General features: G+C 56.2%; 1 protein-coding gene and 1 long non-coding RNA gene across 12 annotated transcripts in view; one reads left to right on the top strand and one right to left on the bottom strand.

Moving 5' to 3' along the window:
• The window catches only part of DNMT3A (DNA methyltransferase 3 alpha), a 106,564-nt gene that overhangs the window by 34,169 nt on the left and 49,221 nt on the right, over nucleotides 1-23,174 (top strand). For 8 of the 11 annotated variants that reach the window (XR_003434138.1, XR_003434139.1, XR_003434140.1 and 5 more), the window contains exons 3-4: nucleotides 6,611-6,715; nucleotides 20,780-21,050. Coding sequence is in view for 6 of the 11 variants with exons in the window: in XM_027113674.1 (XP_026969475.1) it covers nucleotides 6,611-6,715; nucleotides 20,780-21,050 (376 nt within the window). In the remaining 5 variants the exon portion in view is untranslated. Of the gene's footprint in view, nucleotides 1-6,610; nucleotides 6,716-8,750; nucleotides 8,897-9,429; nucleotides 11,330-20,779; nucleotides 21,051-23,174 lie in introns of those variants that run through there. The other 3 variants (XM_027113676.1, XM_027113677.1, XM_027113675.1) reach the window with 3 other exon arrangements.
• LOC113623970 (uncharacterized) lies at nucleotides 11,627-15,831 on the bottom strand. Its single transcript, XR_003434148.1, has 3 exons — nucleotides 14,258-15,831; nucleotides 13,498-13,566; nucleotides 11,627-13,043 (listed from the first exon to the last, which is right to left on the bottom strand). It is a non-coding gene; the product is annotated as an uncharacterized LOC113623970 (long non-coding RNA).

Raw genomic sequence — 23,174 nt, forward strand, 5'->3', positions numbered from 1 at the left:
GGAAGGGCGTCCAAAGGAGTTTCCTTTGCCCGGCAATTAACTCACCCAATCCTCACAGTAGCTGGAGGATCCCCACTTTACAGATAGGGAGTTGAGGCTTAGAGAGGTTGAGAAACTTGGTAACAGTCACGTGGCTACGAAGTAGATTTTTCTGGATTCTTTGCGTCCACCAAGGGAGGGTGGCCGGTGGGGTGGGAAGGAGATGGCGGGCTGTGCAGAGCCCAGGTGGGCTGCTGAAGGAGCGAGGGCAAGGGGGCTTGGGGTGGCTGCTAGCAGAGCGGCCGCTCTCCATCCCAGCCCTCAGCACAGCACAGGCACTTGTGCGTTTGTGTGTTGTCTCTCCCTCTGAACTGAGTTCCCTGTTTGCTTATCTTTATATCTGGTACATAGCTGGTGCTCAGTAAATGTTTTTGAGCACATCCATGGGCCTGGCCTTATGGTGGCCCTAGGACCACAGGGGTGGGCACGGCTGGGCTGCAGTGGGCTGGGTATGTGCTGGGGGGAGTCTCCGTTCCAGAAGGCGGTGAGGCCCCAGCATGGTGCACGGGGTGCGGAGGGCCTGGGGAAAGCCCACAGTGCGCAGGTGCCTGGGAGCTGTGCGGGTGTCGGAGGGGCCATCAGGACACGGACGCTGCCTTCTGGGAGCATGGCCTTTTGGGAGTCATGGAAGACCTTCCTCGATAATTATAATACGAAGCCCACTGAGCAGTCAGTGAATATCTGTTGAATATTGTTGAGTAGTTGAAACAAAGGACTGATGAGCTTTGGGAGGTGACCGAGAGCAGAAAAGCCGGGGGGCTTGGGAGGGCTGTGTGGAAGTGGGAGCACCTACAGCAATTCCCGGTGCCCCTGCCCTCCCCGCCTGTCCTCCTGCAGCTCACCCTGCGGCCCGGCCTGGGCCTGCCATGCGTGTGCGTGTGCATGTGTGCGCGCGTGTGTGCAGGGTGCTCTGCGGAGTCGTGGGCCTGGTATTCAGGCACCCAGAACGGGGCTCTGCCTGCCAGAGAAGCCAATTCGTCTCGCTGAATTCCACGACCACAGGCAGGCCCTGGGAGGCCAGCCAGCCAGCTGGCAAAGGCTGTACGTGCTTCTTGTCCCAGGGGGCCCGGGCAAGTGGCCGGCTAGATCCGGCAAGTTCATCCCCTTGACTCAAACACCAACTTGAGACATCTGCTCAGCGGATGCTGGGTCAGTAGCATCCGGTGTACGCTCTGAAGGGAGCACGTATGTCTGGCTGGCCGGCTGGCTCTGGGTGAGGGCCTCGTGGGATGTGTCTCTCTTAGCGGGAGGGGTCCCCGTCTAGGCATGAGGCCCCTGAGACAACTGCGTGTGGATGTATGCGTGTGAATGCCAGAGCATACCTTTACCTTGGCTTGCCTGGCTGCTCCTCGTCGTGCATATGTGCACGTGTCAGGGGCACACGGCATCGTAGGGTATGGTGGCATGTTGCTGTGGAAAGACCCGAGGGCTGGGGATCAAAAGATTTAAATTTTGGTTCTAAAGGCCTCCCTTGCTGGCTCTCTGATCTCTGAAAGTTAGGTTACCACTCTGAGCTTCATATTTCCCGCCTGCGTAATGGAAAAAAATAAAACCAGCTCTACTTTCTGTAAAGCATAAGAGTAAAATGAAATCACGTACGTGAAAATGCTTTGTTAATTACCATGTACTGTACCAATGTGAGATTATTGTCATCGTGGCCCAGCTCCTCAGAATGCGAAGTTGTGTGTGGCCTAAAATAATCCACCCAGTGAGCTGTGTTAAAATGTAGGTCAAAGCACAGCCTCAGAAGCTGAGAGAGGCTGATGGTAACCACCTAATCTAACAGGCCACCAAATGCAGAGGGGCTTTGAAAACTGTAAAGCGTTACATAAATTGAAGTGACATGATTATGTTTGAGACTAGCAAATACGTTTTAGTCATCCTGTTTCCTGACTTTGAGTCATGAAGACGAGAGCGGCTCTGGGCCCTCCTGCTTGGCCGTACGCGTGCGCGTTTGTGGGCGCGCACGCGCCTCTGTGTGCGGACTTGTTTATTGAACATCTACTACGTGGCAGTCGCCCATCAAGCATTTTGAGTGCCGGCCCTGTGCCGGGTGCATCGCTCTAGGCACTGGGGACGAAGCCAAGGTGAATAAGACAGAGTTCCTTTCCTCGAGGGGCTTCTGGCTTGGTCATGATGATAGCTGGCAGTTGCAGTGCTGGATAGTGGGTGCTATGGGAGAGCAAGGACCCATAGACTCAGTCTAGGTGGGGTATGGGAAGGAGGGGCCCAGGGGAAGGGAATCTAGGAAGTGAGGTTGGAAAAGTGAGGCAGAAGCAAGGGTCTGTGCCAATGTCCCAGGGAGGGAGCAGCCCACATTTGCACCTGGCGTGGTCGGTTTACGATGGGTGGGAAGTGCCGGCCAGATCCTAGGGCCTTTCTTCACTGGGGCCAAGGAGCTTGGCTTGATCCTGCAGGGCCCTGGGAGCCCCCTCAGCAAGGGCTTAAGCTCTGTGGAGTGACGTAATCAGCTTTGCATTTTGGAAGGATCGCGGAGCCCCAGTGTTCCTGAGTATCTCACTGCGGCGGTACCAGCCAGATGTGGGGGTTTGTCTGTACACTGAGTGATGGCTGCATATGCTGGGCAGTGAGCTGGGGTTTGCATGGGGGTGGGGAGGGACGGGGAGGAGGCAGGGATGCACGTTTGTGAACAGTTCTGGTCGGGACCTGGGAGCGGAGGAAGTTAGCGATTCTTGAGTGACTCTCATGCGTCAGCTTTCCATATATTACCTCAATTAATTGTTATACCATTGCTATGAAGTAGATATTATTATCCCTATTTTGTAGGTGAGGAACGCTAGACTAGAGAGGTTAAATAGCTCGAAGGGACTAGGGAGTAAATAGCAGAGCAAAAAGTCCAGCCTGCCCCCTCCCCGCCCCAAAGCCCACCTCACTAGAATTTCTGCCCATTCCTGCCTCCTCCCACTGGAAGGACTGACTAATTCAGCCCCTTCACTTGACAGATGAGGAAACCAACCTGGGCTCAAGGCTGTTCCTGCTGAATTTGTTACTGTTTTCCAGCTGCTCCAAGTCACTGTGGATCAGACTCTTGCCTTTCAGAGTATTAGTGACGCCTCCCGACTCAGTGCTACTGGCAGATTTGATAAGCATATTTTACATTCCTTTGCTCAGCTCATCAGCAAAGATATTGAATGAAACAGGCCCCACGACAGATGCGAGAATGAACCGCTTGATACGCCTCCTTGAGGGGCACGCCCCGAGCCATCTGCTCACCCTTCTCAGTGTATTACCCCTCTCACTTGTGGGTGTGAATGCAGGCAGACCCAGAGCTGAAGGTATCGCCACCTCCCTTTGCCCCGCGATGTCGCTGTATCCCGGAAGAATGACGCGTTGACCGAAAACGGCACGCTTTTCACAAAGCCGTGCTTCGGGGCTAGATGGAAAGGGTATGGGCCAGAGTCGCTCAGACCTCGGTGCGACTCCCCACCTGGACTCTCGTGGAGACTCGTTTTCCGAAGCACACCCCAGGGGTCCCGGAGGGCAGAGTGTTGGACTGGGCATCAGGTGCCGTTCTCCGCTTGGGCCCCGACGGATAGGCTCAGGACATGGCCCTGGGGGCTCCCCGTTCTCAATACACCAGGACCTGGACAGATGGTCTGGCGTCAAGGTCTTCCACCTCTTCCTCTTGGGGGTGTTGCTTTGAATTAAGTTCAACAGGGAAGGATGTGCTGAGCATCTCCTGTGTGTCAGGCAGAGCACGCGTGTGGAGGTGAGGAATGACAGCAAGTCTCCAGATGGCACAGGGGTTGCCTCTCAGGGGCCCCCAAAGGCTTTCTCCACATGCTCATGGAAGCTGGGGCTTGGCGCTCCTGCAACAGCAGGTGCCTTTGTTTTTAGTCAGCACGGGCAGCCTGGTGATTGTGGTTCCTTAGTGCTGATCTGAGGCTCTGATTGGCTTTCCCGTGTCTGATAAGTTCAGAGCAAAAGTTAGAAAATCAGATGAATCTCTTCTGTAAGAGATGCAGTGTGCCAAAGAAATAGTTCAGAGCCCAGAATTTCTGGGTGGTAGGAGTCTTTTCAGACCCCATGGCCACCCAGACTGATCCTGACCCACCTCGGCACCCCCTCTCGGCTGCTACCTGTGCATTCCAGGCCCATGGGCCCGGCCACGAGCAGTGGTCAGAGGCTTGGCTAGGTGTGGCCTAGTGCTCTGCAGGCAAGTACAGGGGCTGGGTGGGCCTCCTGCTGCCGGGGAATATGTAAGCTCTCTCATCGAGGGGCATGTGGAAGACCCACTAAGTGCTGAGTCTGTTCTAGGCTCTGGGCATTCAGCAGTGAACAAAACAGGCAAGGGTACGAACCACTTAGTCATCTGTCTTCTTAAAAACCCGAGAAGCAGGCAGAATGGACACCTTCCTACTCCCATTTTATGGATGAGGAAACTGAGTTTCAGAGAGAACAGTCCTGGAACTAGCACATGGCCAAGCCGGGCTCATACCCATTTTGCTTTGCGTTAAGCCCCATGCCTTTCCACAACCTTGCGTGGCCTCCAGATGTGTTGTAAATGCCGAGTTACCTGGTCGGCACGATCAAGACGGCGCCCTTTTAGCCGTGGTGTAACCTGACCAAAAGCACCACCTCAGCTGAAGTTCACTATACTTGGGTAGATTCAGTTGGAACTTTCACCAACGTTAAGCTGCATTGGTAATATTTTCTCTCTGTGTGATCCAAGTGATTGTTTCTTAAATGGGGGTGTCTGTAGGGTCTCAGAAGACAGCCCAGCACCAGCAGGCCTGGCTTACCATGGGGCATGTGGCCCTGGGCCCCCCTCCAGTCCAGGCCCACAGAGCTGTCATGGAGGCCTCCCTGCCACTTGGCTGTCCCCCACCTCGGCCTTTCTGCCCTCACAGTTTCTCTGCCATGTTTTCCTGAAAAGAGCCTCTCAAGGGTCTCTGGTCCTGGGGCAGCCTTTCTCTCACCACCCTGGACCCTCACCTCCTGTCCACAGCCGGCACTAGGCTCCCTGTCCTTGTCTTCTTTTCCAGACCTTTCTCGGCTGGGTTCCTTAAACTGTCTCTCCGGCCCCTTGGTCCTCATTGCCGTGTCATTCTGCACAGCTTCCCTCTGAGGCTGACCATTTCCACCTCTAACCAAATCTCTCTGCGCTCGACTTCTTTGCATCTGTCGTCTTTGCCTCTTGGGTTGGCAACTCCCTTTTTTCTTGTACCCACAATACACCGGCGTCCCCTTTCTGCTCCTCTGAACACTCTCTCCACCTCCTGCAACTTGACTGGAGTCTCCCCTCAGTGCTAAGGCCTGGGGCCTCTGTCATCTTCCACCCATATGTCCTCGGAGGGCTCCCGGACTCTCAGCTGCAATGCTAAATCTCCCTCCTAAATCTCCTTCCTGGGCAGGTCTGTCCCAGATGTGCCTTGAATGGATGGATGGACAGAGCGGGCCAGTGCCACTCTTCCCATCGGTCTCATGTCTGTGACGGGTCGCAGTAGGTTTCCATCTGCATGTCCCACCATCACCTGAAAATTAATGTGGCAAACCACAAGCTATTTTGAAATCACAAAAAATGAAAGTTGAGTGGGACATTGAGGGCCACCTCGATTCAATCCCCTGGGAACCCATGCACCTCCCCTTTTCTGTGGCACCAGCATGGCTCTGGGCTGGCGCCCTCCCCTGGGAGGACTGTGAAGATGTCTGTGGCTGCTGACGTCATGCAGGGCACGAATGGCAGGCAGCCTGAGGGGCCTCTGCTGGGTCAGGGTCCCTTTCTCTCTCCTTCCCCAGCACAGTTTTTGCTCATGATTAGTCATGCTGGAGCCGGCTGAGTCAGAAGCAGCTTGTGGGTGGTTTGTGGCCAGGCTGGAGCAGTGAGGCAGGAGGACTTTCTAGGTTTATGTGTCTGCCCCACGAGACAAGCATTGCAGGGCTCGGCCCTGGCATGTGCCAGGTGAAGGGTGGTAACAAAACCAAACTCTGGTCCAAAATTCAGCGAAGGACGGGCATCACGATGAACCAAGACACGGTCCCTGAGATGCTCCCGCGGGGTAACAGGCACATGCAGTGCCTACGCGATGTGGCAGCTGCTTCAGGGCAGGTGTATGTACAGGGGCTGTAATGCCCTCCATGGTCTGTGGTACGCCTCCTTCCAAGGGTTGCGTGTACTTCCAGTAGACATCGCTACATGTCATGCTTCTCTTCCTGTGATTTTATTCTCTTCAATAAAGGTGATTCATTAAATACGGCATTAATCATTTTTGTACTTGTTTTAGATTTTTTTCATATAAATAAACTCATATCCAGAAACAAATTCTTTGTCAGAGCATGTGTTATGATTCTGTGGTTCAGAGAACGTGTCCACCCAAGGGAGAGCTGCGTTCTGCTGGGGCAGCGGGGCGGCTCTGAAGTCCCCTGAGGGTAAAGTTGACTCGGCCCTCAGGGGTGGCCCAGCTCTGCCAGTCAGAAAGCGGGTGAAGACCATCCCTGCCAGGGGGACCAGCGTGGCACAACCCTGGAAGTGTGGCTGCCCTGCGGGTGGGACACTGGGGAGGGCTCTGGGGTCCAGCCCTGGCTTTACAGGCTGTGTCTGTGCCCACAGGAGGGAGAGGAGCAGGAGGAGGCTCGTGGCAAGGAGGAGCGGCAGGAGCCCAGCACAACTGCCCGGAAGGTGGGGCGGCCCGGGAGGAAGCGCAAGCACCCTCCGGTGAGTGAGGTGGCGTCCCCCCAGCCCAGGTGCGCGCGCAGGCGCACACACGCATACGCACACACGCTAACAGCACGCACGCGCATGCGCGCACATGCACACAACGCTAACATGCACGCGTACATACGCACGCACGCGCACATGCACACTGTAAATGCCAGTGATGTGTCCCGCAGGGATCTGGGCACGCCAAGACTGGGGCATGGAGTGTACCCCTCCAGCTGTAGAGCCCAATTCCATTCCCCATTCACGGGATCCCCAAAACCACCCCCAAACTTCCCTATTTTCTGCATCGAACTGGAGGCCCCTAGAGGCCAGGGGACTTGCGCTGTGGGTCTTGTGGGACTTGAATCAGGCCCCTGACTCTCAGCTTCTTTCTGGAAGGGCAGCAAGAGAGTGGGACTTGTTTTTCCCTAGCCTGCCTGCATGGGCCCCTCCCTCCCCATCCAGACACCCACCTTGGGCCTCAGCCCCACCTGGAGAACTTGGAGGAAGGGAACTGAGGTCTGGAAGTCCGATCAAAGTGAGTAGGGAAGAGATGCAGGCTGTTAAGAGAGGAGGAGGGCTGGGCGCTGTGTAAGTCCAGTGGAAGTGTAGACCCCGGGCTTCCGGGTGCCATTGCCTCTGAATCGGGGTGGGGGGGACTCTGGGGTTGCCCAAGATGAGGCGTGCTCCGGAGGGCAAGGCCCGTGGGCGGCAGGAACGTGCCTTCCTTATGCCTTAAACTCAGAGGCAGAACAATAGTTATCTGCCAGCTGCAGCCACAGCTGGTTCCTTTCTTTTCGTCCCTTCCAGCTGAGAACGGGGAACTTGGAGCAAGAAGGTAAAGAGAAGCCAGGAGCCCCGCATTTGTAACTCAGCCCTTCAAGGAAATGTTCTCAGCGGGGCAGGATTTTCCTCCTTGGGGCAGAGAGCAGGGTGAACGCGGCTGCAGTGAAAGGGGCGGCGGAGGGAGGGAGGGCGGGCGGCACCAGCTGGAGGTGAGGGGGGTTCTTGGAGTTGGGAGCTCTGGGAATCTGCAGGGCACTGAAGTGCACCACTGCCACTTCTGCTTGGAGATTTGGAGGGGAGGGGGGAAGAAGCTAAGTCATTTAACTGGTAAGTAATTTTAAACACTTCAATATTAAAGCAGACATGGATATTTTATGGCCTGGAATGAAAAATTCACATGCAGTTGAAAGATAAAACGGGACTTCAAAGGAATTTTCAGCTTGCAGCGGACTCCAGGCCGCACTCCTAGATTCCCCGGGGGTCCCTCCACTCTCCTCCCCGCCCTCACAGGGCACCTGGCGGGAGAAGGTGGAGGGGCACGGTGCAGGCTGAGTCAGAGCCCACCTGTCATTCCGAATCTGAGCTGCACGTGCGCTCGAGATCTGCAGAGCAAACCCCGCCTTTCCCTGGCTCGGGTGCTGGGGATGGGAGCCACCACCTGTAGCAAATGGGACCTGGCAGCCCTTGGACTCACACTTGTGAGTCCCTGGAACCAAAGGGAGGGCACGTCACTGAGAGCTGGGGTGGGGCCCCAGGATCAGAGGGTGCAGGGAAATCAGGGGTAAGTGTGGAAGTGCGTCCAGAGGTGGACAATGAGAGGGAAGAGGGGCACGGCCCAGTGGGTCATACACCCCTGGCCTGGAACAGTGCCCAGCATGGAGGGAAAAGCACTGTCTTTAAAATCCAGCAGAACTGGGTTTAAATCCCAGCTCCACCACAGACCACCTGTGTGACATTGAACAAGTCACTGCCTGAAGCTTGGGTTCCCGTTCTGAAAAATAGAGATGATAAAAATGCATTCCTCCTAGACCCCTGTGAGAATTAAATGGGTTAAAACACCAAAGAGCCAGTGGTCAGCAAAGGTCGGTCCTGCCCTTACCCGAGACAGAAGCAGCAGCCCTGGATTTACTGCTTCCCAGCTGTGTGACCTTAGCAAGTTACTGAACCTCTCTGAACTTTTGCTTCCTCATTGGTAAAATACGGCTACCGGTAATACCTGCCCTGTCCACCTCCAGGGGTGCTGTGCAAACAGCAAAGTGGGCTCCAAATGCACAGGGCCAGCAGCGTCATAAACCGGCATCCCCACCCCCGGAGGGGCCAGTGGGCCAGGGGTCTGCAAGGCCTTTCGGGTGGGAGCCTGGCGTCGGCCTCTCAGCAGCTCCAGTGGGCAGCGGTGCGCATCCCATGCAGGTCAGTGTGGATGTGGTCCAGTCCTAAGTGAGGCCCTGGGAAGGGAGAGAGTGCGTGGGGAGGCATGGGGCTGAGGCAGCTGTCGTGAAAGGGACGCCTTGCATGTAGAGGGGAACAGAGAACAGCCAGCAGGTCTTCCCCGGCAGCAGGCCCGTGGACCCCAAGGGAGCCCACGTGGGGGAAGTTCGTGCTGCAGCTCAGGGCCAGCCCACGGTCTCCTGGGCCTCGGGCCACCTGGTTCACTTGTGGAGCAGGTGCTGGCCCAGGCCTCCGCCCCTCCCCAGCCGAGGAGCACAGCAGGGAGGGCTTCTGGGGACCTGGCGCAGCTGTGGCCCTGGGAACAGATTGACCAGGGAGCTTTAAAGCAGCTGAGTGTGTGTCATCGAGCTAAGCCTGGAAACGGGGTGGGCGGGTGGGCTTGGCTCAAATCCTGGCAGGTGGAACAGAGGGAGCAGTGCTGGGAGTGCAAACATTTGTGCAAATGTTGCATATGCACTGCTGGACGGGGAGGGACGAGGTGCATCCAGTGGTGTCCTCACCATCCCCCGGCCTGAGGCTGTGAAATCGTCTCCAGAATTTCCCCCGAGGCCTGCCTGTCCCTGAGTGCCTTCCACTTTCCCCTGCTCCTGTGTCAGCCTCCTGGCTGCGCCCTCACCCAGATCAGGCCCCACCTGCCCCCAGCATCTCTCTAGAACCCCCGGCCCTCTCTTTTTCGGTGACAAGCACATTACACGTACCGAGCACCTGCCAAATAAATAAGACTTATTTCAACCTAGTGTGCCAGAGGGGAGGCCCCACGTAATTAACTAAACACGGCCCGGGGCACGTCGCTTTCAAGAATCTCTAGGCGCTTTCTTCTCATGGGACGAGACCTGGAGCCCTCCATTTGCCTCCACCATGTGACCCCTCCTGCCTCTGCACTGCTGCTCAGCGGCCACCTCTTTTGCCAAGGAAACCCCGCCTCTTCGCTGCTCCCTGATCACCCCAAGCACGCTCGTCCCGCTGCCTCGTAAGCTGTTCTGCAGCCCTCCCTTCTCTCTACCTGCCCGGTATCGCAGCCCTCCCTTCTCTCTACCTGCCCGGTATCACAGCCCACCAAGGCCTGTCTTGCAAATGAAGCCCAGTGCAGCCATCGTGACCCACGCTGGCTCTCCCTTTTGAACTGACCGTGAAATTAAAATGAACACTAAGAAGTAAGACGATATCAGCCCACCAATCCCGGGCTTTGGTCCACACACCTGACTGCGAAGCACCAGTCTGCGAACTGTTTTGCTATCTGTCTGTACAGAACTTGGGAATCAGCCTTTAGAAACCTTCATATCAATTTGATACTGTCGCCACATCCACAGTCATGATTTCGTGTTTTACAAAAGTACCATTTCCTGGTGGATTGGGAACTTAAAAAACCTAAACCAAAGCCTGGCTTTTCACACAGAAAAGCTGGTGGAGAGGCCTTGCCTCTTCCACCAGATCTGCCATTTAGAGGCACCCCCATTGCACTGTCTACCCACTCACTGAGGTCAGCGACCACGAAGAAAGGCTCAGAGTGGTGCAGCAGTCGGTTGCCAGCGAGGGCTTTCTGCACCGTGACCTCATCTGATGCCAGCGACAAACCTGTGTCGGGTAGGTGGAGGCCGCTGGCATTACCATCCCCACATTCAGATGAAGAGACTGAGGTTCAGAGAGGACGATCTGGACTTGGACTCCACACCTCCCGACTGCAGAGCCCACGGTGCTCATTCCCCCTTGCCACTACGGCCACACCATCTGGAAGACTGGGTATCCCACATTCGCTTTAAGATAACATATGAATGCAGGGCTGTTTGAAAAAGCGTGTAGACCTGGTCCAAAAAGCATCCAGAGAAAACAGAACTGAGCAGGGCAATTGACCCAAATACCAGGGAGTCTGCGGGTAAGTGGGGAAGGCTGCGGCGGTCTGAGGAGTGAGCAGTGGGCCCATTTCAACCGGGCGGCAGTGTTGGTCTGTGGCACTGGCCTCAGAGCCAGGATGCTCGCAGCCGGAGCAGCAACAGGAAACAGGAAGCCGGCCTCAGGGCTGGGCGGAGCCTAGAAAGGGAGCTGGCACCTGGGTGCAGGGCCTGCTGGCTGGCCAGTACCCGCGACCAGAGGACGGGACGGCAGCCTGCAGGGCTGGTCTCTGCTGGCCAGAGAGTGTGGGCCTGTGTGTGGGTGTGAGCGTCGGCTGGGAGGAAGAGGCATCTTCCTGTTCACCGGCTCCGAGGACGTTGCCGAGTAACAAGTGAGGGTGTCCGAAGCTGGTTCCTGCCTGCTCACAGACCCAGCCTGCCCTGCGAGCGCCTTTGTCCTATGTGCTGGTTACCGCTGGGGCTCCAGGAGGGACAGTATCTGCCCTTGCCCGCCAGACCCTGGGGTGGGGGCCGGCCCTTCAGGGCTCCCCGCCCTGTTTACTAGGTATATGCACTTATTCATTGAAAATTTATATTCATCAACTTCCTCCAGGGTTATTTTTGCTCAGTGGGAGCACTCTGAGGTCACCTCTTGCTAAGAATAACCCAGAAAGGGGGGGAGGGGGAGGGGAGGAGGGGGAGAGGGGGCTGGGAGCAGGCACCGAGCTCAGCCAGACCCGCTGCCGCGTAGCTCACTCCTCGCTCCTCGCTGGAGGCTGGGCCTCCATCATAACGCCTGCGTGAGTGAGTTCCTGAGGGCCAAACGGCTCCACTTCAAAGCGAAAGACTTGTGCTGTAAGCTGTGTGAAGCCGGGGGACCGTTCCACTGCAGCTTAAGCCAGCCGAGTATCGTTTCCCTCAGTTATTGGGCCTTTGCAGTATCGGCTCATTTTCCCACCTAATATGACCGTTTGATTCTTAAGACAGAAATCAAATCCCCTCTTTGTGTCCGGGTTAGAAGGGCTCCTTCACTAACCCCTGGAACCTTGACTCGGTGACTTGGTGCCCCTTGTTTTTATGCACGAAACTTCCTGAAAGGGTATCTCCCATTCCTGGGCCCCGGCCCCTCACGGGGCATCCCTGCCTGTGAGCCTGCGTGGGCCCGCTGCTGCCCGTTGCCCTGTGTCGTCATGCTTTCGAAGGTGTGGGGAAAACAGGGCTGTCAGACATCTCGCGAGGTTAGAGACTTTCCTTGTAACTGTGCCGTGCAGACTCCTCTGCTCATTCCCCCAGCTGATCATGTCAAACCAGCGCTCACAGAGCCATCCAGTACCCCAAGAGCCTGGCCCGTGGTCTGGACCTGAAGTGCCGAAGACATTGGCGGGAGGGGCTGGACTTGGGCCTTCGAAGGGAGGTGACGTGTGGCCGGGGAAAGTGGGAGGTTTCCCCACCTAGGACCTTCCTGAGCAGCGTATGCAGGGACGAGTGTGCGCGGGGACGGGCGTGCTTGGGGGAGGCCGGACCGTGCGCGGACTGGCTTGGCTGAGTGGACGAGGGTTTCGTTTACGAACACCTTTGATCTTGGGTGGAGAGGTAGTTTGCAGGCAGCCCGAGGGTTTATATTTTATCCTCTCAAAAATGTGCTGTGTTTATCTGGAGGATTTTTGAGACGGTGGGAGGTGTGAAGTGATGGGCGTCATGTTTTGGGAAGCTCACTCTGGCATCCGTGAGCATGATGGGTTGAGCACAAGAGAATGCAGAGAGATAGGATGGGGCACATTGGGGCCAAAAATTGCCCCCAGAGCCTGTTGGGGGGCGGCCGTGATGGGAGAGAACTGGCAGGGCCTGCAGTGCTGGGCTGCGGACCAGGGAGAGGGAGGAAGGTGCTGCCAGCCCCCAGGGCCAGTGGCAGTGGTATTGTCAGAGATGGAGCCTTCTGGAAGGGAGCAGGTTTGGCAGGGGCCCTTTCCAGAGGCTGATCTACTTATCTGGTCTTATCGGGGGAGCATCTGAGTGAAATCCCAGACTCTCCATTTTGTTTTTCCAAAAACCCCTGTTTATTTTCAGCCCTCCCCGGTCCCTTCCCCAGAGCCACATGTTCCAGGCCCTCTCCAGCAAGAGGGGTTCATTCCCTCCGGTCCCGAGCCCCGTGGGCTTCCTAGGACCCCGTGGGCGTCTCCGGAGCCCGAGCTGCACCTGCCCCACTCCCGCTGCTGCAGGGACCTTCCGCACACACATCTGGGCAGTTATTGACGTCGGCCTTCTTTCATCATCCTCACCTAGAGAATTTTGTGCTTTTCAGTCCTGCCACCTCAAGAAAGATATACAGAGATGGAAAAGCTCCAGGAAAGGGCAGCTACATCGATGAAGGGGAAGGCAGGGCAGCCAAGTGAGGACAGACAAGAGAGCTTACGGCTCTCCAATCTGGAGAGATGAAGCTGAGAGGGGCTGTGATTAAAGCTATGAAGTCACGCCGTAGGGTGGGGCAGGATGAGCATTGCCCCAGCGGGGGTGGGCGGGGGTGGGGAGACACACATCAGAAACTTTAGAAAGGTTCGTGAAGCATAGACAGGAAAGCACCATTTTCCATGCTGAGTTCCCTTCTCACCCAGCCTGTCACCCTAGGCCTGGACGTAGAGGTTGAGAACAGAAGAAAACTGCGAAAGAGGTTTACTTAAATACGACCTGGATCTTCTCTACATAATGGCTTTTTCAAGGGAGGCTCCAGCTCACCCTGAAATCCTTTGAGGTTGACTTCAAAGAGCACAGTCAGGCCCTCTTCCAGGTGGACAGGTGTCCCTGCTGGAAGTAGAACCCCAGATGGGCCGCCACTCACCAGGCATGCTAGTTCTTGCATCCATTTGTCACAGCTAGCAGGGGCCCCGACTGAGTGACCTCTAAGACTTCGCCACACCCTGAAGTTCTCTCCTCAGTCCTGAGTCCCTCTTCTCTCTCTCTCTCTCTCTCTTTCTTAAACACACACACACACACACACACACACACACACACACACACACACACACACACACACACACACACACACGCTGGAGAGATCTCTGGGGAGGAGGGTGGGAAGGAAGCTCCCAGCCTCAGTGGTGACAGAAATGGTGGCACCTAGAAGTCATACCCAAGCTGGGGTCAGACTTGCCAGAGTTGGCCCTCTTTTGCCTCTGGTCCTTCTGTCCCTTGACCCCACTGGTGGCCCTTTTGGCCACTCCACTAGAGAAAAGGAAATTGGAAGGGTCAAGGTCCTGGTTCCAAAGTCTTGGGGTCCGACTCCATTCACCCCAGGAAGGCTGAGCAGGGAGGCATGTGGGCCTCTCTTGGGAGTGGGCGTGGGGGAACTCTCTGGCTCTCCCTGCCTCAAGGCCACTTCTGGCCGATCAGAGCAGAGGGCTGCCAGGGGAAGGGGCTGCAGGAAGGCCTGGGGCAGAGGAGACTGGGGAGCCCGGGCCCAGTGCCAATGCTTAGGGGACAGGGCTGCCCCATTTACATGGACGGTTTGGCTGTTTCCTGAAACGAGAGTCAACTTGGGAAAATCCAGGGCGTTGGCGGCGAGCTGAAGGGTCTGCGAGGGACTGGAGTGAACGGAGGGTGCGAGTGGAGGGGGATTGTTGGTGTGTTTTTGTTGACATCACTCTGGGGCATCTGAGCACGTCTCTGCGGCTGGTGAGCGGGTTTCTCTGGGCCATGGTGAACCCCTTGTGTGTCTGTGCATGTGATTGCGTCTCTGTGTGTCTTTAATCAAGAGGCCATAGCTGGCCAGACGCCAGGGTCCCCGGCTGGCATAGAGCTGAGTGTTCCAAGTGCCTTAAAGGCACAATGGCGATGAGGGGGTAGGAGGGAGGGCAGGAAGGCTGGGGAGGGCGAGGTGAGGCCATCCCACATCTGCCAGCCTCTGGGCCTCCCCCTGCCGGAGCTCCCCTGGGGTCTGGGGGCAAAGGCCCCTTTCAGCAGCAGCTCCTGGCACAGGAGGAGAGGGTGAGTCAGGTGCCCAGAACCAGGCCAGAACGTGGCTCCGACCTCCAGGGCCTTCCAGTGGTAGACACAGGGTCCCAGGTCTCCCCCCTCCACACCTGGGCCCAGGTAAGCCTGCGCCCGGGGCTGTGCTGGAGAGCTGACCCAGGGACCTGTCTCCCTTGTATCATTTCCCTCGCCTCTTAGCTTTCGTGTGCAGGTATCATACCTGTCAAACAGGCCTCAAAATCCCTTTCCTATTTGGAGCCCCGGCATTCTGCCCCACCTTGGGAGACAAGGCCTCCCTTCCTGAGGGAGGGTTGGAGTTCTGGGGTCTGGTCCAGACTTCCAGCAAAGGGGGAGGGGAAGGGGGCAGGGTGGGCAGCTGGGGGACTGGCTTTGGCCTGGACAGGTTCACTTCTGGCTTTGCCTCTGGCCTTTCCCTGTGGTGGCTGCTGCCTGGGAAACAGCTGCAGCCTTTCCCTGGCCCTGCTCAGGCACATCAAAGCCTCCTTTTCCCTCCTTGGATCCCTTGGGATTTGAGGTTGGGCTTTTCCTGAGACTCAACCCAGAGGGGGTGGCTAGCTTTCAAATGCCTCTCCTGTACCTGGGTCATTTTGGAAGCTTTACCACTTAGAAGGCGTGTGACCTGAGGCAGACCTTGGAGACGTTTTCCTTGGAAAAGTGAGAGTAACACCAACCCATCAGGATAATTGGGATAATTAAGTCGATCGATTGTATAAGCATAGTTATGCCGAGTCCTCTGCTTAGCACTGGGGAGCTGTCAGTGGAGTGGTTGGAAGGAAGAGAAATAAAAAGTTAAATAAGGCAAAGCTCACAGTCTAGGAGGGAGACACACAGTAAACAAATAATTAGGTAACATGTGAGGAGTGCTCTAATGAGATAGGGTGTGAAAGTGCTTTGTAAACAAATGTGGTATGCGGTGGGCTAGGGGATGTGAGTGAATGCTGGGGTGAACTTAAGGGCCAGGCTCCACAGGGGCTTTGGGGGTGTTGGGGGCAAGGCTGAGGGTTCCAAAGACCAGGGCCTGGCACAAATACCACCCGGGGTGGTGTGTGTGAGAGACAGACAGACAGATTTTAAAATGTTCCTTAGAAGACAGAAAGTAGAATAGTGGTTGCCAGGGACTTGGGGGGTGGGGGGATGGGGAATTTTGTTTAATGGGTACAAGAGTTTCAGTTTGGGATGATGAAAAAGTTTTCAAGATGGACAGTGTTAATGGTTGTACAACAGTGTGAATGTACTTAATTTCATTGAATTGTACACTTGAGAATGGCTAAAATGGTGGGTTTTATGTTGCATATATTTTACCAAAATTTTTTTTTGTTTTAAAAAAATGGTCCCTAGAAAAAGTCCCTGGTCCGCGCCCCCGTCCTCAGCCCAGGGCTTTTCAACAACAGCACCATCCACGTTCGGGGCTGCGTAATTTTTGTGGTGAGGGCTGTCCCCTCCCCACCAGAAGCCACTGTCTGTCCCCCCAACCCACAGTGAGGTGACCCAAAGCGTCTCAGACACGTTGCCAGATGTCCTCTGCGGGGAACCACTGCCTTCACTGCTTGGGATGAGCTGCTCGCAGGAGGGGCCCGAGGAGCGGGTGGGCAACAGAGAAGCAGGAGGCATTTCCCTGGGGTGGAGGGGTCTTGCCTGGAAGGAAGGCAAAGATCGGCAAACTCTGAGGGGCCCCGGGAGGTGGGCCCTGGGCGGGGTTAGGCGCACGGTGGGAACAGACTCTGCGTGATCCGTTGTGTCCACCACCCCAGGGAGGAGAAGTGAGGGGGCCCGTGGCTGCCATTCCCATTCTGCCTCCACTCCCGCCCTCTTCCCGTACCCCATAGGTGAGAAGAAGGGGAGTGCAAATTGTTACCTCTAGCTGCTGGCGGTGCCTTCTACAGGGACCAGGGGCTTCTGCTGCTACCCCTCCCCGCCATGGGAACAATGAGTGTCTCAGGGTGTGCCGTGTCTCCTTTCAAGGCAACTGTAAAGAATAAAAGCAAACAGAAACAGGATTTTTAACAGTTACGCTTGACATGAACAAAGTTGAAACTCCCTCTAGACGTGTGAACTGGATGCTCTCGCTCGTAACCTGGTCTTTGGCATTAAGGTATCAATCATGACTACTGAACACCTGCCAGGTGCCCTGCTCCGCGCCCAGTCTAACGTAATAAAGCGAGTCCCTGCCTCTAGGAGGCGACAAGCTAGTGGGGGGTGGGGGGAAAGGAGGGCACAGGCCTGGCTGGGGTGGCCACTCCTAGTGGCTTCCAGGTCTGCTCTTCTCACCTGAGATGCCCTTTTAGGGAGCACCCGGCTCCTCCCTGGAGATTTAGAGTTGCGTCAGTCCATTTGCCTGTGGACCTCCTTCCTTCCTCTCAGTGGTTTCTTCTGGGTGGATTTGACCTGCCCAGTTACCCTGAACTCCAGAGAGAGGGCCAGTGAGGGGCCACTACTGGCCGTGTGTGTGTGGGGTTCTTGATGGGTAAGATGGATCAAGGGTTGACCGTGGCAAGAGTCGGCAGCACCCCTAAGCCCAGAGCTTTGGTCAACTCAGGGTCATCCACGACCAGAGAGGGTGGGCAATGGGCGATGGGCTGGTCGGGAGGAAAGGAGGGAGAGGACTCGTGAGATTGGGGTGGATTTCAGCCCGCTGAGCTACCCCCGGGGCTGGAGCTGTGCAGGGTGCTCCCCTACCGCTCATCCGCCCACCTCGGGAAGGATGGCGTGTCTCATGCTGCAGACGGGTCCTCCAGGGCAGGCCTGGGAGGGGTGCCCGATCCGGGTGGGTTGGGACCCTGGGGCTGGGTTGAGTCTCGGAGCAGGTACTCCTGGGTCTCTATGCTATGGAGCTGGCAGTCAACAGGAAGTGAGTCCCAGGGTGAGAAGAGGCCGTGTGGTCCCCGGGCAGGAAGTGAGTGACAGCGGAGTTGTCTGAGCCGTTTGTGGAGCTGGGAGCCTGCCTCGACTTGAGGTGTCTGGGGAAGCAAGTGGCTAGAGGAAAGGAGGACCACGGCCATGGTAAGAGATTGGCGCTGGCCCAAACTTCTCAGCCTGCGTTGGCCAGCGGGATCCCCTACCCACCTCCCTGGGAGCGCCGCGTCTGGGGCTCTGTGGCGCTGGCACAGCCGGGCCTGAGGGTAGCAGTGGGGGCCCAGGCGTGCCTGGCTCTCTGGGTTGCCTGGGCCACCCGACTCTCACACACACAGGAGCCTCGAGCAATGAGAGGATTTATCCAGGGAGGGGAATTCTAGGCCAGGGAGCCTGCTAGCTTGAGCAGGGAGGTGGGAAAGACCTTCTGAGTCCTGAACAGGGTGTGTGGGTCCTGACACCTGGGGATGGCAGCTGAAGAGAGAGACAGGGCCTGGCTGCTCCCCTGGCCATCCTGCCTTTGGCCTCCCGGCTCTGCCGGCTTCGGCCCCAAGTGCCCAACCCTAGTGGAGGACTTCTCCCTTCCGCCAGAGGCCACAGGCCTCGTCTTCCTCTTGCTGCGGCCCCCCACCCCTGCTGCTGAGGCGCGCACACGTTTGTAGCTTTCTGCGGGAGGTTTTCTTCCTGGAAGCAGGCCTGCCCCCAGCTGTCCCACACAGCCCTCCACACGGCCAGGAGAGCAGCCCGGCAAGGCCGCGCGTTCCCTCTGCTCGCCCTCAGCTGCTCCATGTAGGGACTCGTCCAGGGAGGATGCTGGTTTTTATTTTTGTTATTTTTTAACAAGGCCCACGTCCCTATTCGCCACCTCGGGGGTTTCCTCACCATACAGCAGTGGGCTCAGAGTTGAGATCGTAGATCCTCGGAGCAGAAGCAGCCTTGGAGGCTGCCGGGCCTTGCAGGGAGGGCCTGGGGAAACCAGTGCTCTCTCAGGCTTTGGGGGGTGCTTCAGGGATACAACTCTCTGGAGGGAATTTGGCAGGATCTACTCACACGTGGATGGGCAGGCCCTCTCCCCCCGGCCAGTCCACTTCTGGGACTCTGGCCTACAGAAATCCACAGGTGCGCAGAGCGGTTAAGTGCAAGGGGTTCACTGCAGGAGAAAGCAAACCAGCCCAAAGGCCCACCATTAGGAGATGGTTTGAATAAATTAAGGAGCATCCGTTCGATAGAATGCTGAGCAGCTGAGACAGAATGAGCCCGATCCACACGCACTGGTATGGAGAGATGCCCGCGGTGCTTGCTAAGTGAAAAAGCAAGTTGCAGAACGATAAGTCGTATGATCCCTTCTTAGGGGAAAAAAAACCTGGATCTGGATGTGTGTATAAATGCATGTGTATAAACATGTAACTTACACATGATTGTAGATGCAGAGGAGAAAAGTCGAGAAAAGCTACTTGCCAAACTGTTAACAAGCAATTTAAAAAAATCTTTTCTTAAATTTATTTATTTAGTTTTTGGCTGCACTGGGTCTTCGTTGCTGCGCGCAGGCTTTCTCAAGTTGCGGCGAGCGGGGGCTACTCTTCGTTGCGGTGCGCGGGCTTCTCAGTGCAGTGGCTCCTCTTGTTGCCGAGCACAGGCTCTAGAGCGCGCGGGCTTCAGTAGTTGCGGCACGCAGGCTCAGTAGTTGCGGCACGCAGGCTCCAGAGCGCAGGCTCGGTAGTTGTGGCACACGGGCTTAGTTGCTCCGCGGCATGTGGGATCCTCCCGGACCAGGGCTCGAACCCGTGTCCCCTGCATTGGCAGGCGGATTCTCAACCACTGCGCCACCAGGGAAGCCCCAAACTGTTAATAACGGCTCGCCTGTGGGGAGTGATTCTGGAGGCACAGAAGTGAAATAGGAGCTCTAACCTTTTAATACTACTCACTTTTGTGTGGTTTGTGTTTTTATAATATGTGTGTCTGACTTTTATAAACAGAAAAAAAACCTGAAAAGAAGGAAACCCTCCATTGGTCTAGCCTAGTCATCTCACCTTACAGGTGGGGAAGCTGAGGCGCCCTCTTGAGCGGCGCCTTCCTGAGGTGTTTGCTGAGCTGGTGCCGCTCCCGCCCTTCTCCAGGCGGCTGATCTGCAGGGGAGCCGATGGGCAGGGCTGCTGGGGGCGGCCTGGTGCCCGCGGATGTGGCAGAGCGCCAAGTATAGGGGACTCTTGTCTCTCCTGCCCCAAGAGGACACCTTCGTTCCTTCTGCTATGTCCTGGCCTACCTGCCCCCAGAGGGCCAAGGACCAAGTGCTGGCCACGCTCTGTCCTCACAAAGTGTGTGGCCTCAAGCTGATCACAAAATTCTCTGAGAGCCTCCCCAGGGAGGCCGAGCGGCTCTGAGGGGTAACGGGGTGAGGAGCTTTTGCCCACCATGCAGTGACACTTCTGAAGGACGGTTACGACAGCGCTCAGTGTGATTCTTGTAGCAAGCTCAGTTCTGAGACTCTTGGGAACAAAGCAAGACACTTCCTCTTGGGGGGGACGTGGCGCCGCGTGCCAGGGAGGGTTGCTGCAGAGACTGCGGTTGCTGGCTGGGGCCTTGGCTCTCCTGGGGTCTGAGCGCCCAGGGAAGGCTGTGGGCCAACGCTGAGGGTGGGACCTGTGCTAGGCTTTGGGGCCCAGAGGAGGCCCTCTTTCACCCTCACACTCCACCTGGCCAGGCAGCAGCTCGAGAGACCAAGAGGACAGCCAGGGGGCTCTGGCACAGAAGTCAGATCAGCCCGGGGTTACTAGAATCTTCTGAGGAGGGGTCCTGGTTTGAAGTAGGGATAGTGTGAGGAGCATCTGTTTTCGGTAGAGGCCACAGAGAAGACTTGGGCACCCTCTGTCACCTCAGTGAGTGGGGATGGCCTGGCTGGGGCGCAGCTGGCAGTGGGACCAGGCTGTTAAACCTGCTCGGTTTCTTCTCCCGTTTTCTTAACTGGAGTCCACAGACCTCTTGACTTCGGGGGGTCAGGCCTGTGAACCCCTTGAATCTGAGAGAACAACTGTGAGTGTATTTGACTCCATAAACATTTATGTGCACACAGTTTTCTGGACAGCGGGTGTATAATTTTCACCGGAATCTCAGATGGGTCAGTGATGCAAAAGGGGCTAAAACCACTGGTCTAATTCTCCCCTCACGTTTATCTTTCCAGGTGGAAAGCAGTGACACGCCGAAGGACCCCGCCGTGACCTCCAAGTCCCCGTCCATGGCCCAAGACTCAGGCCCCTCAGAGCTGTTACCCAACGGGGACTTGGAGAAGCGGAGTGAGCCCCAGCCAGAGGAGGGGAGCCCCGCTGGGGGGCAGAAGGGCGGGGCCCCAGCAGAGGGAGAGGGTGCAGCTGAGACCCCGCCCGAAGCCTCCAGAGCCGTGGAGAATGGCTGCTGCACCCCCAAGGATGGCCGGGGAGCCCCTGCAGAAGAGGGTAAGTCCTGGGCAAAAGCAGGGCAGCCTCTGCTGGGCTGGCTGGGATCCCCCTGAGGGTTAGAACCTCGGGGCTTAGTGGGTCCCAGGAGGCCTGGGCTGGGCACGGTAGCGGAAGGTCTGCTTGCCAAAGCTGTGCCCTGCAGGCTGCATACAGCCTGCACACATTTTTGATTTGGCCCATGTAGTATTTTAAACATTAAAAAAAAATGAGTTGCCAATATTTAAGAATCAAGAAATTTCACATAAAAATCTGGAGTTTTGGCTTCTCATGGAAAAAAACAGCTAGATCTGGCAAGAGTGAGTTTACAGAATGCCATTGGTTGCCGGACTGGGGTGATGGCTGTCTCCCCATAGGCTGGTCGTGTGCCTCGCTTTCCCTCAGCCTTTGCCTGGCCTGCTTACTCTTCCGCGAGACCTGCGGCTCTTTGGGGTCCACACGTTGGTAGCCCCTGGCCTGGGCGCTCGAGGGCAGCAGATGTCCTTGTGGATATTAAAAGCCCAGCTAGCTTTTCCCGGTGCAGATGTCCTGAGCCCACCATAGTTGAGTGGACTGGACTGAAGTTTGGTGGTGACAGATTGGGGGAGGGGACGAGCAGGGGGGAGTTGGGTGTGCGCTGCCCAGCCCAGGCCTCTTCCTCTGAGGACTTTGTGGCCTAGCCCTGGAGTCCTGGAAAGTTGCCCACTTTTCTCTTTAAGGTTAAGCCAGCGATTTCGGGGCCAACAGAGCTGTAAACATGTTAGTAATGAGGACAACTAGCATTTGTACAGGGCTTCACAGTTTACGAAGCACTTTCTCATACATTATCACATTTGATCCTCCCAGGGCCCTGCCAGGTTGTTTTGCATATGTGCATTTTAATTTCAAAAAGCCTTCCTTCCTAAGTGTACATGATGGAATGAATCAATCGATTAATTGGCATAACTTAATTTTGCATGCATTCAAACCTAATATTCGTGCAAGGTAGAGAGCATCTCCGGAAAAGAGATTCCCAAATTTATTTTAAAATATCTTTCATTCGTCTATTATTCAACTAATATTTATGACGCTCCCACCATGTGCAAAGCGCTTTCTGAGGTACTCACTCTGCATTTGTTGTTTTATTTACTCTTCCAAACAATCTTCTTCAAGAGGGATTACTATCCTCATCTTAAGGTGGAAAAAAATTGAGCCTTAACGAGATGAAGTGACTTGGTCAGGGACTCCAATCCTGTCAGTGGCAGATGCAGAATTCGTTCCATCTTGGTCTCTAGCTTCCGAGTCGGTGTGCCCTTCCCAGATCCCCCGCTGTTCTGGAGTGGGGCTTGGAGTGGGGGATGGTCCTGAACTCTGCACCTCCGGGGGTGTGTCCTGACTCGTGGTGGGAGTGGCCAAGGGGCCAGAGTGGAGTGAAACTGGAGGAGAGGGAGAAAACGCCATCCTCCCCTTACAACGGCCAGATGTGCAAGAGCAGAACCGGGGAACCCATCGGCCCTGCCCACCAAGTAGGCAGCTCCTGGGACCCCACCATGGCTTGCACCCAGCCGCCACCCAGGGCCAGGGCAGCCCTTGCTGCCTGGTGGGATGGAACCAGCACTCCAAGGCTGCTCTTAACCCGTGAGAGTTTGCTTTCGGTTTGGGATTTCCCCGGCTCTGTTCGTTCTCAGGAGCAACTCCTTCGGTCAGTGAACAGGGGTTTATTAAACACCCATTTGGTGTGTGCCGGGATCTGGGGAAACCATCGCGAGCAAAAACCTGGTTCTTGTCCTGGAGGACCTCCCAGTCCACTGGAGAGATAGATGTTAATGAGAAATGCACACTTACCAGTGTGTGATTATACACGGAGATAAGTTCTCTAAGGGAAAATAAACATGGTTTTCTGAGGAGCTGTAACAGAGGAACGCCAGCCAGCCTGGGCTGTTACACCTAAGCTGAAGGATGAGCTGGGGTTCACCAGGGAAGGGGAAGGGCCGGGAGGGGGTGAGAACAAGTGGGAGGGAGCATGGTATCCAGGGACCTGACAGAAACCTACAAGTCTGGAATGGGGGGAGGAAGGGAGAGGGGTGTGCGACAGCAGACAGGACCAGCGCGGCTTCAAGGCTGCCCTCTCAGGGGTTGACGTGATCCGCTTTGCATTTTGAAAAG

The sequence above is a fragment of the Aethalodelphis obliquidens genome, unplaced genomic scaffold (assembly GCF_003676395.1).
Source record: "Aethalodelphis obliquidens isolate GAN/ISIS:26980383/991018 unplaced genomic scaffold, ASM367639v1 scaffold12, whole genome shotgun sequence".
Lineage (NCBI taxonomy): Eukaryota > Metazoa > Chordata > Mammalia > Artiodactyla > Delphinidae > Aethalodelphis > Aethalodelphis obliquidens.